Source organism: Chrysochloris asiatica, unplaced genomic scaffold (genome assembly GCF_000296735.1).
Source record: "Chrysochloris asiatica unplaced genomic scaffold, ChrAsi1.0 scaffold00045, whole genome shotgun sequence".
NCBI lineage: Eukaryota > Metazoa > Chordata > Mammalia > Afrosoricida > Chrysochloridae > Chrysochloris > Chrysochloris asiatica.
The window spans coordinates 14,920,815-14,937,071 of NW_006408563.1; the positions used below are offsets into that span (position 1 = coordinate 14,920,815).

The window sequence follows — 16,257 nt, forward strand, 5'->3', positions numbered from 1 at the left end:
TGGCAGTGTAATGATATATACAATAGGATGAATGTAAAGCTAATGTTCTCCCATGTAAGCTATCACATAATTCACAATAAAACATTTTTTTAAAAAAGAACACACATAAATGAGCAACTTATTTTCAGACAATTATAATTAAAGAAAATAAAACAAGATGCATAGAAAGAAAGAAAAAAAAAAACTTGACTAGGTTCTTGGGAATCACTCTGAGCAAGGTAAAGTTTTTGTGGAACTTATTCAGCCATGACCATGAATGATAAAAAAAAATTTTTTTAATTCTCATAAAGTTTATGGCCTATTTACAAGAAATAATACTGAAACATACATTGAAGTTACTTTTGTTTTTTTATCTGTAAACTTAAGGAATCATTTGGACACTGTGTAGGCCTTTGTTATTTAGAGAATTGCCAACCAGAAAAACTTTGATGTGACATTGCACTATATAAAACCCAAGACATTTCACCAGCACATGACCATGGAAAAGCTGTGGCACTGTAGGATAACCCTGGGCTGCTGACCGCAAAGTCAGCAGTTCAAACCCACCAGCTGCAACTCAGAAACCCTATACAGGGTCACTATGAGTAGACTGAACTTAACAACAACAACAATGCAAAACAGGAAACAAAAGTATTTCTATAAAATCAGTTTAGTTTTGACCAGCTGGTTGTTGTCAACTATTCAAGAAACAAGTCAGAGAGGCCCTCCCTTAAAACTTCCTTCCCAGCAGGAATTCTTTTGACAATGACTTCTGTTTAGGTTCTTCCTGTCACCATCCTTTTGGTTTTGTTTTAAAACATCTTTGAAATAAAGAGTTGTTTTGTATTTATGTCTTTTGAAATAATCTTACCTCATATCAATCCTAATGTCATACCTCTCATTTCAGTGTAGAATTATGCACCTATCTGTATATGTATATTCTACAAACAGATCAGAAATAAAGGCTTCATTTCAAGGTGAAGGTCATCTACACATGCTTGTATGATTTAGGAAATTCACTCACTTCTCACTTGTATTATGTTTTTTTAATCTTGTTTTTGTTATTGTAGTTTTCATGGTTATGGTTTGTTTTTAATTCAGAAGAGTATTAAGCTCTTTTGACCTTTGCAAAAAAGTTAACTTTCAAAGATGAGGGGAGGATGTTACTGACTTCAGCCAAACCAAGTGCTCATTAATTGATAGGTTTTTTCTTTCCACTTCCTACTCGGGTTATTTAAGGATTTAGATGGCTTTAAGAAACATGGAATATTGTCACATCTTAATTATACCCTTTTCCTCACAGGGGACCATTTGCCCAAATCTCTGGAAGGATTCTTTATCTACGAAGATGAAGGCTCTGGAGTCCCAGGTTCTGGTAGGAAAGGAAATGATGCCATCGTTGTAGAACAATGGACCATTATTGAGGTGAACTACAATTTTCTGACAATACAGCATTATTTTTTTTTTTAAGTTATATATGTTAAAGATCTTCATTGCCTTGCATATACAGTATCCTTGAACACATGCTTATTCTGCATTTGGAATCACATATGCATGAGCAAACTTCTTTCAGATTTGTGAAAGGATGATTTGCTTTACCCAGTGTTAAACTTACTTTATAAGGATAGGAAAATATTTATCTATACATAAATAGCAATAGGTTTTCAAAGGCCTGGCATTCTAATCCTAAAAACAAAGTCTCCTGGCACTAAGAATCTCTTTACCCAATGCCATGACAACTGATGAAAGTGAAAAGAATTCAGTCAGTCCACTAGTGTTTTATCTCCAAGCAATCAATGTGACTGACGTTATTTTTTTCCTTGAGAATTGACTTTCTAAGGCAAAAAGATCCCAAAAGTGTTCTCTCTTTTGCCAGGCCAAATATGTACACACAGCATTGTCCTTCATAATCAGAGATGGCATCGCTGCTGATGCTGTGCACTCTGAATTCAGATGTCACCGAATGGACTGACCTAGAGGTGAACAGACTGAATTCAGGTATACTCTGGTGTGTGTATGAGGCCCTCACTGATAGTTTCTGTCCAGGACACTTTTGCCTTATAAAGATTAGAGAGACAGCATCCATTTTCAAAGGAATTAGCCAATTCACTGGGGCTGGTGGGACAGGGGGAGATTTAGGGAAGAAGTAGAGCTCCAAGTAAAAATCTTCCATTGCAAATGAATAAAGGCAATGAAAACACTTCCTGCACCTAAGTTCTTCTTTGGCTTCATTACTTGATTTATATTCCCCACTCTTGCCCTCTCTTCTCAAGCCAGTGTTTCTTAAAGTCAAGTCTAAAAACTACTTGGAATCAAATCACCAGGGGAGCTTCTTTTTAAAATGCAGATTCCAGGGACCCCACATTAAAGTTAAGAATCACTGTCCTAACAAGACCTGAGGAAGACCCAGACTTTGGAGAACATGACTCCACTCTGATCCTCAGTGTTGTTAACTCCACCTCAATGGTAGCAGAAAATGAAGGCAGCCCAGTGGGATTGTACTTAAAGGAGAGTATAATCCCCTTATCGTTACACCTGACAGTTTATTGCAATGACTTGTGTTGTCTTTGCCATCAGACTATGAGTGTTTCTGCTTACTTGTGCAGGGTTGTGAAATCAAAACGGATTATGGCCCTCTGCTGCACACGCTGGCAGAGTTTGGATGGCTGCTGACAAGTGTGCTCCCAACCCCTGTATTGAGGTATGACAGGTAAGGAGAAAATACCCTTACAGACCAACTTAATTTTAAGTGCAACTTTATTTTTTGAGTGATTCAATTTAACAAATGTTGATCTGATGTCTGCCATGCGCATTTCACTGCCCTTCTAATCTGATTTCATGGACCTTGTTGTTGTTGTTGTTGTTAAGTGCCATCAGTCGGTTCCAACCCTGTATAGGGTTTCCAAGGAGCAACTGATGAACTTGAACCACCAACCTTGCAGTTCAAATGGCTTTGCAGTCTGGCACATTAACCCACATCACCACACCAGGACTCCTTCGTGGACCTTGGAGATTAACAAATCCAGTCCCCTGACATTGTAGATGTCCCAGCTGTCAGGTCATGTTCCCAAGGGCATAGAGCTCATGGTGGGAGAGACACAAGGTAAGCACAGAAGACAGCTCTGGTGCTGGGCTGTCTCCAGCACTCAGAATGCTGCTTCTCCAACCACTTGTGTCGTTGCACCTTCTTGCTTCCCACTAAAGAGATTGGCTCTCTCCTGGAGTGAAGATTGAGTCCATTTAAATCTGCAAATCTGCAGCCTTCAGGAGGACCCCTAGCCTGCTTTCTTAGCACTGCACTGCAGACCTGCCATCCCTCCAGCACTCAGCCAGGCCTAGGGCTGCAGTCTGGACCCTACAGACCAAGATAAGGGAGCACCACCAGCATTTCAGCCTCCATTTCTCCTCACAGGGCACTGGGTTACTTTTCTCCTGGAGCATAGACTTGTTAGCTGTTACTGTTAAAACACATGATTAGCACGGGACTGTGAACCACAAGGTTGGCAGATCAAACCCACCAGCTGCTCCTGGAAAACTCTATACAGTGTCACTATGAGTTGGAATCAACTCGACGGTACTTAATAACCAATAACAGCAGAAACAAAATACTAATGTTACACAAGTACTGTTTTCCTTCTTTTTCTCCTTGTACTAACATTCCCTTCTTTTCTTGGAAAGAAAAAATTGGGTTGTACTTAACTTTTTTTGAGAGAGTGAGAGACCAATAAACTCTTTTATGTAAAATGCTTTGCTCTCCCTTGGACCCAGAGATGTTCCCTCTGGCCTTTCTGGCACCCAGATGACTGATTGCCAAGGCTGTCCTGTCCAGGCCAGTGACTACCTGCAGAGGACAGCACAGGGCCACCTGAGACTTCCCTTTGAGCAGAGTCAACCAAAGTTTAACTGTCATGTCAGCTAGAGAAGGAAACTCCCTCTTTCTCAGCCTCACCCATCCTCCTTGCCTTCTCTAATCTTCCCAGTTCAGCAACTTCAGCCTGTCCAGGATCTTGACATCCCTAAAAACTTACAAAAACACATTTGACTGACATGACTTTACAATAAAGTCACACCTTCTTCAGGAGGAGTGAGGGATAAAGGTGAATACAAAGTAAAGATATGCAAGCTTAAGTAAAAAAAAAAAAAAAAGAATTAGAAACTAGGGAAGCTATTCATCTGCTTTTTTGTCAGAAGTCTGTTGGTAACTGTTCTCAGACCCTTGAGTGGCAACCCCCTGAAGCATTATTTCCCAATCTGCGACACACCTGTCAGATCACAATATAACAGTATTTTATAAGATTTGGTGGTTTACTGAACAAGCAATGTGAGTCATCTGGGGGCTGATGAAAATACAGACATGGGGCTGCACCTCCATCGGAATCAGAAGCTTTGAGAATAGAACCCATGAATAGGTATGTTCAAAAGTTCCTGAAATACACCAAAGTTTTAGGACGATTTCAGGAAATTGTAAGGCAAAAAGCAACATCTTTTACCTACTACCTTCCTACCCTTCACCATCAATTCACCCAGCCACCAGTTTGTTCCACTCTCTCCCCTCTCTTGGAACAACTGGTGTATTTGACCCCCTCATCTCTTTTTGGTGACTCTTCTAGGTGCCTGTTTTACTTCTCCCATTACATTTGACCCTTCCCAAAAGTACTCTGAGTTCAGAACCTTTTGTGTTTCTTTTCCTAATGAAAAGTCTATTTACTATTCTTCCTTCCCATTATCACTAGTTTTTTGAGTTGAAATGTTTTGTAAAGTGATAGGAATGACTGGGCACTGCAGTAGAGACTGAGCCTAGTGGGCTTGATGCCCTTGCTGACCATGAAGCTGGAGCCCCTTTAGCATTATCAGTGTGTCCTACTGGGATTGGTTTGGGACTGACCCTAAAGTGGGAACAAAGGTCTCAAGTCTGTGTGACAGAGGAGAGTAGTGAAGGCTGGAGTCATGCATTGCATCACTCAGTGTCTCTGCCCAGTGGTTAGGAGACCTGCTGATATGAACAGTGGCTGGGTATTGACTTGAGGGAAGAGCTAGGTAAGGAAGTACCAGTATCTCAGCACCATTCACATTTCTCCTGCACCCCTAGTACCCACCAAGGCATACTAGTCACCTCCTGTGGAGGCTTCTCTTGATACGTAACTCACATAGCTAAAGGACTGGCTGCTTAGTTGTTCACTACACTATTATCTGTAACAGTGAAAATCCGGACACAGCTTACTATCAATTGACTAGTTAAATAAATCATGGGCTATCCATACAATACAATTTTATGAAGCTGATAAAAAAAAAAAGAGAGAGAGAGAGAGAGAATGAGAAAATCCATAATAGATGGATTATATGCTTCCTGTGATAATTGTTGAGGTTTAAAAGACTAACAAGTTCAGGAGCAGTATGATAGTACAATCCCAGTTTGTTAAGTTTAAACATATTTAATATATCTATCAAAATTCTGAAAGGCTACATAGCACATTTGAATCAGGGATTAGGTTTTAGGATTGTGAGTAAGGAAAGGGGAAAGTGAGGATTTTTCACTTTGTCTTCTTTTAAATATTTTATTGTATTTTCAGCTAAAGTCTACATAGCAAATTACGTTCTTTTTTAACAATTTCTGTACAAATTGTTCAGTGACCTTGGTTACCTTTTACCTAGCGTGTTAACGCTCTCATTTCCATTCTAGTAGTTTCTTTTCTAGTAGTCTAGTTTCCCTGCCCCCTTGCCTTGTAATTATTGACCATTTGATCTCATGTAGATGATTTTTAAAGGAGTACAGTATTCATAATTGGTATTATTTATTTTATAAGCCAATCTGTTATTTAACTAAAAGATGTCCTCACGGAATAGTTTTGGTTCAAGATTTACAGAGTATCTCAGAGCAAAAGTTTCAGAGAGTCCTACAGTCTCAACCGGTCCATTAAGTGGATTTTAAAAGAAGTTTAGTCCTGTTACACATTTTGCTCTCATTCTATTAGGGTCTATCTATTGTGTTCCTAATTAGAACAGTTGGTAATGGTAGGTGGGCACCGTCTAATTCTTCTGATCTCAGGGTAGATGAGATCATGGGTTTGTTTAGACTAGTCCCATGGACTAGTTTCTTCTCTGAGTTTTTGGTTTCCTTCATTCTGTTTTACTCTAGACACAGAAACCCTATATGAAAGTTGTACCTTAGCTGGGATGCTTGCAAGCTTTTAAGACCCCAGATGCTACTTACCAAACTAGGATGTAGAACATAAACTTTAAATACTATGTTATGCCAGTTGACTGAGTTGACTGTGGTCCAAAGTCTTCAGACCCCATTATCCAATCCTGCAAGGTGTTTAAATAAATATCCATGTTTATACCTCCATATGCTTTACTGTATATATGAATATAAATCTTGGTGGCACTGTGGGTTAATGCGCTGCACTGCAAAGTCAGTTTGAACCACAAGGTCAGTGGTTCAAGCTCACCAGTTGCTCCTGAGAAATCCTGAGAGTCACTTATGAGTCAGACGTGACTCTGCAGCACTTAACAACAACAGCATATATGAATACAAGTGAGCTTCAAAAATTCATGGAAAGTTTTCATTTTCTTTTCATCCATTTTTTCCATGAACTTTTTGAAGCCTCTTTGTATGCATCCATATATAAAGGGGGACTTCAAAAGTTTGTGGGAAGATGAAATTAAAAGATACTGGAATTTTTCCATGAGTTTTTTGAAACACCCTCTTATACACCCCCATATATGTACATTTATAAGAGTGTCTCCAGAATCTGTAGAATTTTTTCCACAAACTTTTTGATGCTACCTCATATATGCCCACCCATATACACACATATATATCTATACACTTGTGTGTATTTTGTTGTTAAGTGCCATTGAGTTGGTTCTGACCCATAGTGACCCTGTATAGGGTTTCTGAGCCTGGAAATCTTTCTGGGAGCAGAAAGTCTCACCTTTCTATTGCAAAGCAGCTGGCAGGCTTGGACTAACAACCTTGTGGTTCATATTCTAATGCTTATCCTACACAGCCACCATGCTTCCCCTTGTATGCATCGTATATATATAACTATGTGAACATTCCTACTAGTAAGTTGTTGTTTCACAGTTGAATATATGCTAGCTTTTATCAAAAATATTATTTTGTCTTGCATTTTTCATAGAGACATCATTTGCCATGACCAAGTTGTACCCACTTCATCCACATTTTGAATTCTATTTCCTGTCCCCCAAATTTTAATCTTCATCAGTGTTTTAAGTCCTCTTTGCTTTCAGCAAGCAATGCTTTAATCATCTGCATATCACGGGTTATCAGTGAGTCTTCCTCCAATCCTGATGCCATGTTTTTCTTCATATTATCCAGCTTCTCTGATTTTTTTATTCAGCATACAGATTGAGTAAGTATGATGAAAGAATACAACCCTGGTGCACACATTTCCTAATTTTAAACCATCGGTGTTTCCTTGTTCTATTCAGACAACTGCCTCTTGGTCTATGTACAGGTTCCTCATAAGCACAATTACGTGCTCCCCATTTAGGAATCTGCTATTGATCTTGGATAAAAAAGATAGTAGGAAAATGTACAAAACATTTGTCATTATGCAATAAGCACACTAGAATGCATAGTGTCTATTGTAAGGAGCTCTGGTAGCATAATGGTTTTGAACTGGACTGCTAATCTCAAGGTCAGCAGTTTCCATGGGAGAAAGATGAGGCTTTCTGCTCCCACCAAGATTTACAGCCTCGGAAACCCTGTGCAGGGTCACTATGAGTAAGAACTGACTCCACAGCACACCACTACCACAGCCACCACCACCTCCACCATTGTACTTTTTTGTATGCAAGAGACTTGTGTAATATTGATGTTTATTTTGTTTATGTTTTAAAAGTTTTGTCCTTCCACATGTCTACAATATAGATAAAACAGAATGAAGATAAAGGTTTAATGTTATTATTTGGTAACAAGAATGACTGGAAAAACCTGTTCATCCTCTACTTTTTAGTCTTGTCCAAATACACTGTGCCAGTAATAGTCAAATGTAGGTCTTATCTGCTTTGATACCCACAAAAACAATAATCACTGTGAGCCATGTCATCTTTAAATGTAAAGGAAAAATAATTATATGCAGTTCATCTTGAACTTCAAGGTGAAGGAAAGAGCCTGGACATTTTTAGTCTCTGACCCTAGGAGAATGACTAACAGCCTAGACATTTAGGGCTAAATGTTGTTGTTGTTGAGTGCCATCGAGTCGGTTCCAACCCATAGTGACCTTGTATAGGGTTTCCAAAGAGTAGCTGGTGAGCTGGAACCACCAACCTTGCAGTTCAAATGGCTTTGCAATCTGGATCATTAACCCACAGTGCCACAATTACAATCTCACCCATTTACTATCTGTGGGACCTTGAGCAAATTACCTAATCTTTTAAGTCTCAGTTTCCTCATCTGGAAAATAGGATATTAATATCAACTTCACTGGATTGTCAAGAAGAGTAAATGAGATGATATATGAAAAGTACCATTACAGGGCAGGCATATAATATGTTCATGACTTCGAGCTATTAATATGAGACATGATACATTCATTAGTAGAACCAAAATCTCTAATATATTGAACCCAGTTGTCAGACATAGTAATATGGCCTGTCCTACAACAGGATATTTAGAAAAATGTAAATAGTGTAGTTCATAATATTCAAAACCCTACAAGTCAGTAAAAATAATAGAAACAAGTGACAACAATGTAAACATGCATACATACATGTATGCTCACATTCAGAAAAATGAATGTATTTTTATTATCTTAATTTTGGGATCTACATATTTGAAAGAAAAACATAACTTAGACTCACTGCCAGAGAAATTTTGTTCCTTAAATATTTTTGTGTCAGCTACAATAGTGTCTAATGCAACTCTTCTATCACCTATACCATACTTGAATGGTCTATACATAAAGTGCTTTTCCCTATTTTTTTTTTTTCCATTATTGAAACATATCATTGTTGTCAGATTACATAGACATATTGTTTTTCACACTGTGTCCCTAGATTAAGGTTGTGGCTTCATTATCTTAGGCAATATCATACCACCAAGGTTTAAAACTGTGTTACCATGGAAACATCGTGATGTTGTAATCTGATATTACCACATTATTGCAGGGTTATTGTTGTCAACCCTGAAAACTTGCCAGAACCCTTCTTAATCATTACTACTATATAATTTTACAAGTTAGTCCAATCCTCTTCTCTTCAAGAAATCAAGAGAAAAGGATTGGGCATGTTTCATTAACATTAAACTTTTCAGGGCAAATTTGATAGAGAATCAAGTTAGATAAACTAGCTAATATTTCTAACCTTAAGAAAAATTGCTGGAATACAATGGGCTTTGAACTCTGGTTTCAGTAATAATCTGGCATAAGGGACAGGAATCGACATTTTAACAAGAATCCCAAGGTGATTCTAATGCACTTTTAGAAATACTGAAAGTGTTGCAACTTTACATTATGAGAACCAAGAAAGTGCACACACATTTTTAGAACATGGGATAGACGTAGTAAGAATGTAAAAAAAGTTTAGCCCCTCAGAACAAGACATGAATGCCAAAAGGAGAAGACTGTCTTCTCACTCTGGCATTTGAGCCCTGACCTCTTCTATGATTCTTTGTTGTTAGCTGTCATCAAGTCAGTTCTGACCCACAGTAACCCTGTGTAAACAGAACGAAACCACCCAGTCCTGTGTCACCTTCATAATTGTTACTACGTTTGAACCAGTTGCTGATAATACTCTGGAACTATTCATCAGGTTTCAATACTCAATATTCTGGTGCAATCTGCTATTCATAATGTTTTCAGTGACTAAATATATGGAAGTAGTCATTCGCTTCTTCCTAGTCTGTTTTAGTCCGGAAGCTCAACTGAAAACCTGTCTACCATGGGTAACCCTGCCGGCATTCAGAATACTAGTGGCATAGCTTCCAGCATCACAGCACCATGCAAGCCACCACAGCACAACAAGATGACAAACCAGTAAACAGGGCTCAACATCCTTATGAGCAACACTGCTGGAAGCCCTAGAGCTCTAGTCAGTTATTTAAGACACTCAGTCTTAACTTCCTATAAATCCTCAGATGGCAGCCAATGCAAGAGGTGCGCATTTTTATGTAAATTGAGGAAGAAGCTAGGATTTCATGTTTGGTTCATTTTAGAGCTGGTCTCTTTCACAATGGAATTACACAAATTAAATTCTGTGGAAACAGCACTGTGTAATTCTATTGTGAATTAAACTCATAGCAATCTTGCATTTTGATAAGGCCATGTTTAAAAAATAGTTAATGTGTCTATTGCAAATACTTGCAATTTTTACACTCTTCTTTGTCTGAAATTCACTTTTAACAGTTGTGAAGAAAGCATTGGGAGGAGCTAAATTGTGGTGGGGTTTTTTTGTTGTTTTTACACACACGTACATACACACACTGTTATCTGAGAAACAAATCAGGCTTGGGGTGATAAACATTTAGTTTAGATGAAGCTGAATTGTCTTCAGAAGAGCAGAAGCAGAATGTTTAGGCCAAACCACAGTGTGATTCAAAATGGAGTTTAATTTAGATCTGGGCCAGCTGTTTTAATCCTGCCAAGTGCCTCAGTTCAGAGGTTTGCCTTATACATTGCCAAGGATACTTCGATAAAATAAATCATTTTTGCTTCCACGTTCAATATTAACAGGAACCATTAATGGAGATTTTTTTATTTAAGGAACACTATTCTTTCTGATAGAAGCTCTGGTAGTGTTATGAGCTGGGCTAACTTCAAGGTCAGCAGTTCGAAACTACCAGCCATTCTTCTGGAGAAAGATGAGGCTTTCTGATTCCGTAAAAGTGTACAGCCTCAGAAACCCTGTGCAGGGTCGCTGTAAGTCGGAACCGACACCACGGCACACCACCACCGCTATTCTTTCTAATGGAGAGGTATGGCACTGGACTGCAAGGTCGGTTTGAACAGCAAGGTCAATGGTTCAAATTCACCAGCTGCTCCTTAGAAACCCTATGCAGGGTCACAATAAGTCAGAACTGACTTGATGGCACAACAGTGCAACAACAACATTCCTTCTGATGGGAGCATAGTGGATTCCAAGCTGGGATGCAACAGCAAGGTCCGCAGTTCAAATCTACCAGCTGCTTCATGGGAGAAAGATGAGGCTTTCTGCTCCCCTAAAGATTGTTGTTGTTGTCAAATGCGGTCAAGCCAGTTCTGACTTATAGTGACCCTGTATAGGGTTTCCGAGTTTGAACTGCCGACCTTGTGGTTCAGACAGACCTTACAGTTGAGTGCTTATTCTGCAGTGCCACAACAGGACTCCCATAAAGATTAACAGCCTCGGAAACCCTGTACAAGGTAGCTATGAGTTGGAACTGACCTGTGGCACACAACTACCACCATGATCATTCTTTTTGATAGTAGAAAGTATCACCAAATAATCCCCTTTGTTATTATTGTTAAGTGCCATTGTCAAATCCATTCCAACTCCTAGCGAATCTGTGTACAATGAACACTTCCTGATCCTGCACTATCCTCACCATCATTTCTATGTCTAGTTCTATGGCTGCTGCCACCGTGTTAGTTCATCTCATTGAGGATCTTTCTCTCTTTTCGGGCACAAGAATGCCACAGTTGAGGCCTGTCTCTTCTGACAGTGGTTCCCAAAATTTCCTGTGCATCAGAATGTCCTGGGGAGCCAGTTGAAATGCAGATTCCATAGATCTGGAATGGGCCCCAGAATCGGTATTCATTAATGAGCATTCTCAGTATTTGGGACACATAGTAAAATTTGAAGCACTGCTCTAGACTGTTCTAAGGGAGAAAAGAGACCCCCCCCCATCTTCAAAAATATAAATATTATACAGAATATTAAGTCTAAAATAAGAGTAAATACAAGGCAAAGGCCAACATAAATCACCCGGATGAGGGAAATCATAGACCCCACAATGAGTTTCCAAGGTTTTATCTCCATACAGTGACCTTTTCTAGGCACAGGGAACGCAGCAATCACCTCCCACCACCATGAGTGACTGCAGCAGCCAGCCACGTCTTACTTATACACTAGGCTTAGGAAAGCAGGGAGGGGACTACTGCAGATAGGGAAGTGTACCGTCTGAGATTCCCAAGTGATGACATCACAACTAGGCAACCATTAAGGGATGTGTCTAGGAATGTTCCTGCAAGGCCTGTCTGGGGAAAGTGGCCTCCAGACCTACTTTTAAATGTACCATTTCAAACTCTGACAGTTCAGCCATAAGAGAGACATGAGATACTCAAGAAAAAAAATGGCATCTGAACACTGAAAGCTATGTACAAGATGGAATTAAGCTGTGCTGTGGCGCTGTAGGATAAGCACGGTTCAAACCCACCAGTTGCTCCTCAGAAACCTTATGCAGGGTCACTGTGAGTTGGAACCTACTCTGCATCACTTAACAACAAAGGCTGGTGGTGTTCACAGGCAAAAGGCCTTCAGATATCCTGGTCTACAGCAAGATAAAATGTTACATCCTTGTTAAGTGCCATCAAGTCAGTTCTGACTTACAGCGACCCTGTGTAGGGTTTCCGAGGAGCAGATGGTGGGTTTGAAATGTCAACCTTGTGGTTAGCAGCCCAGTGCTGATCCAACAGTACCACACCAGGAGTCTATCCATACATTACATCCTTGTTGTTAAGTGCGGTTGAGTCAGTTCCAACGCATAGTGACCCTGTATAGGGTTTCCAAGGAGCAGCTGGTGAGCTTGACCTGCTGACCTTACGGTTCAAACCAACTTTGTAGTCTAGCGCATTAACTCACCAGGACATGATGTCACTTGTCCCATCGTTTGAGAACTCACTTCAAGGAGCCCAACTCCCTACCCTCCCTAACATTCCCTGCTTTCTGTTCAAAAAGATAATTCTACCCTGGTCCCCCTTTCTCACCTCTGGATAATCCTAAGATTGGTTCTCTACCTGGATCACACACTTTGAATATTACCTAGAAACCTTTTCTCTTGTTTCATGTACCTTTTCCCTTGCATTTTCTCTCTGGAAGATGTTCTTGATTCTGAGACATTTTCCTCCCCCTCAAGGAGGAAAGCATACACTTGTATTTACTTACTAATCTGAAGTATCCAATTTTACGTGGCTTTCACCTTGCTGATGTGGTGAAATCTATGTGAAATTGCTCATTTACAGATTGGTAAATAAGTTCAGATGCACCAGTCACTCCTCAGAAACCCTGTACAGGGTCGCTGAGTTGGAACCAACTCAATGGCACTTAACAACAATCTGACTTGGCTCCCCGTTGACTCCACCCCACATTCCATAGAGCTTATTCTAACTCATAGTAACCCCATGTGACAAAGTAGAACAGCCCCATCGAGTTTTATAGTTTGTAATCTTTATAGGAGCAAATTGCCAGCTTTTTTTCTCTTGTGGAGCTTCTGGTGGGTTCGAACATCCAATCTTTGGTTAGCTGACAAATGCTTAGCCATTGCACCATCAGGGCTCCCACACTTCCTTTAAGTGAATGGAAATTATTAGAGAAAGTGCTTGTGATCTTCTGGTAGTAGCAGCACAGAGGGAACTTCTTCATGTACAGTGACTAAGCTAACTTTCACAAGGCCCCAGAAGGACGCTGAGACTGAACAAGTTTAAGGACTGAGCCTAAAGTCATAAGTTATAAGTGATCTGTCAGAGTTGGGACTTGAACTGGCTGGCTGCAAAGCTATTGCCTTTATCAGCTCATTGTGCTGCCTCCTAAACAAACTCATGAGCAGGCTGTCTGTTCACGTTTTAGCTCCTTCCCTGTAACTGATGTATGATTGATTTAATTTGCTCCCAAAAGTTGGAATGTTTTTCATACTGAGTTTTTTACATTAAATACGAGCCATCTTTAAAAACATACATTAATATATATATATGTATATATTAAAATATATACATATATACCAAGAACGTAAAATAAAAAAACAAAACCTGAGAACTTAAGGGGAGAAAAATGTATGTCTAGGTGTGGTGCTGCAGATTGATGCACTGGCCTGCAAGGTTGTTTTGAACCACAAGGTCAGAGATATAAGCTCACCGCTCCTTGGAAACCCTATACAGGGTTGCTCTGGGTCAGAACCAACTTGATGGCACTTAATAGCTATATTTATATAGGGGGTGTGTGGTGGCACCATAGGGTAAGCAATGGACTGAGAACCACAAAGTCAATGGTATGAGCACACCAGTCACTCCATGAGAGAAAGATGAAACTTTCTGCTACAGCAAAGATTTTTTTTAAAAGCCTCGGAAACCCTATACAGGGCCACTGTGAGTCAGAACTTCATAACAACAATATATATGTAACTTCACAAAGAAGTCACCCAGTACCACATTGGGGATTTGCTGTTTATCAAATTTCAATTGTTATCAGTAATTAGGGATTTTCAAATGATACTGACACATACCTCTTAGACCAGAATTTCAATGTGACAGTTGTTTTCCAGAAAAAGAGCTCAGCATAAACCACGGCTAATAGTAAGGTTTTGTTTGGGGTTTTTTACATAATAAAAGTCGTAACTGAGCGGCATTTACTACAGACACTCCTCCCCATAATTCTACCAGAGACTGTGAAAAAACATTTCAGAGAAACCCAAACCCCAAATTGTCATTGGCAAGGCGTAATTTGCCATGTTGATCTTTGTTGCTGACTACAAAGAACCACTGAAAATAAAACTAGAGTGGTCTCAATCCCTCAACTGGAAATGCATATAAAATTTCTCACACGTGGCAGCCAAAACTGGGCTCTTCTCTTTGTAAGGGAAAATTTAAAAGGCCAAGAAGTTTCAATCATATTCTTTTGATATAATAATCCCACTCTTGAGAATTTATCTCAAGATAATGGAGTTGTAGGATCAGCACTGGACTGTGAGCCATAAGATCAGCAGTTCAAACCCACCAGCTGCTCCCCAGAAACCCTATACTGGGTCACTAGGAGTCGGAACTTGACAACACTTAAAACAACAGCAACAAATCATTCATTAAAAAAAACAGACTATACATATATTATAGCAACATTATTTGTAATTCGTACAAACTGGAAGCAATCTAATTTTCCAATCACAGAGGGAAGGTTTTGCATATTTTGGTATCTCAATTGTTTGGGATATCACACAATCATTAAAAGTATGACCACAGTGTGCACACAAGGACAGAGCATTCGGTGAAAAGAATAGAACACATATAAATATGCAGTGGTTACAGACGTGCACAAATACAAATGTGGATAAAGGAGGGGTCATAAAGAACTAAAAATACTTGTAATAGTAGGGTGAGATTTTAAGAGTCTCTAAAGTATAGGATAAGCAAAGGACTGCTAACCACAAGGTTGGCAGTACAAATCGCCTTGCCTTGGAAACCCTATACAGAATTGGAACCCACTCAATGGCAACATTCAAATGGTTCCCATTTGTAATAACAGTCTTCATTTTTAAGTGTTTGTTTCTCTTTCTAGCTGCAACTTAAAGAACATCATATTTCATGATTATTTTGGGGTAAGATTATTATTTTACAAAAGATACATGTTGAACATTCGAGTCTAGTATGAAATGCGGTGGTGGCTGTGTGCCGTGAAGTTGATTTTGACTCATAGTGACCCTGGTTTCTGAGGCAGTAACGCTCTGCAGGAGCAGAAAGGCTCATCTTTCTTCTAAGAAGCAGCAGGGAGATTCAAACTGCTGACCTTTTGGTTAGCAGTCCCATACATAACCACTATGCTACCAGGGCTCCTTACTGTAAAGAATAAAAATTTACAAATTTGCAAATCCTAATGCTGTTGTTTCAATTTGCAGCGAAGGGAATTTGGCCACAAAGCAGGTGGTATTTCTTCAGAGGCCAATAATGTGCAATTCAGCTACTCAAACACCAGAGGTGAGTAAAATTGATGTTTTATGAGAATGTTATATTGAAGCAATTAATCTTTAAACACCTCATTGTAATTCCAAATGGTAACTACAACTGAGCACACATGCTATGACTTGACTTGGACAGTCTTCTGAACCTGTAATGTTAAGAAGGGACTTTGCCAGCAACCAAACAGAAGGAGATAGTTCTAAGTCTTGTGATGAATGTGCTCAATCTTGCAACAGTTCCTTGTGATCTTATATGTCTTGACCTATGACAGCACTTTCCTTTTATACTGTCTCCTCACGTTCATTTACCCAGCTCTTTGTTGGAGGGCTGAACTTCAAGCCACCTTACCCTTATTGGTTGCACAGGTGGAATGCTATCAGTGAATGAAGAAGTC

At 39.5% G+C, this 16,257-nt stretch overlaps 1 protein-coding gene across 1 annotated transcript in view; it reads left to right on the plus strand.

Annotated features, from left to right (window-relative positions):
* The window catches only part of RFTN2 (raftlin family member 2), a 76,432-nt gene that overhangs the window by 46,660 nt on the left and 13,515 nt on the right, over positions 1–16,257 (plus strand). The window contains exons 6-8 of the mRNA XM_006862006.1: positions 1,283–1,404; positions 2,586–2,689; positions 15,803–15,881. Of these exons, the coding sequence (XP_006862068.1) occupies positions 1,283–1,404; positions 2,586–2,689; positions 15,803–15,881 (305 nt within the window). The remainder of the gene's footprint in view (positions 1–1,282; positions 1,405–2,585; positions 2,690–15,802; positions 15,882–16,257) is intronic.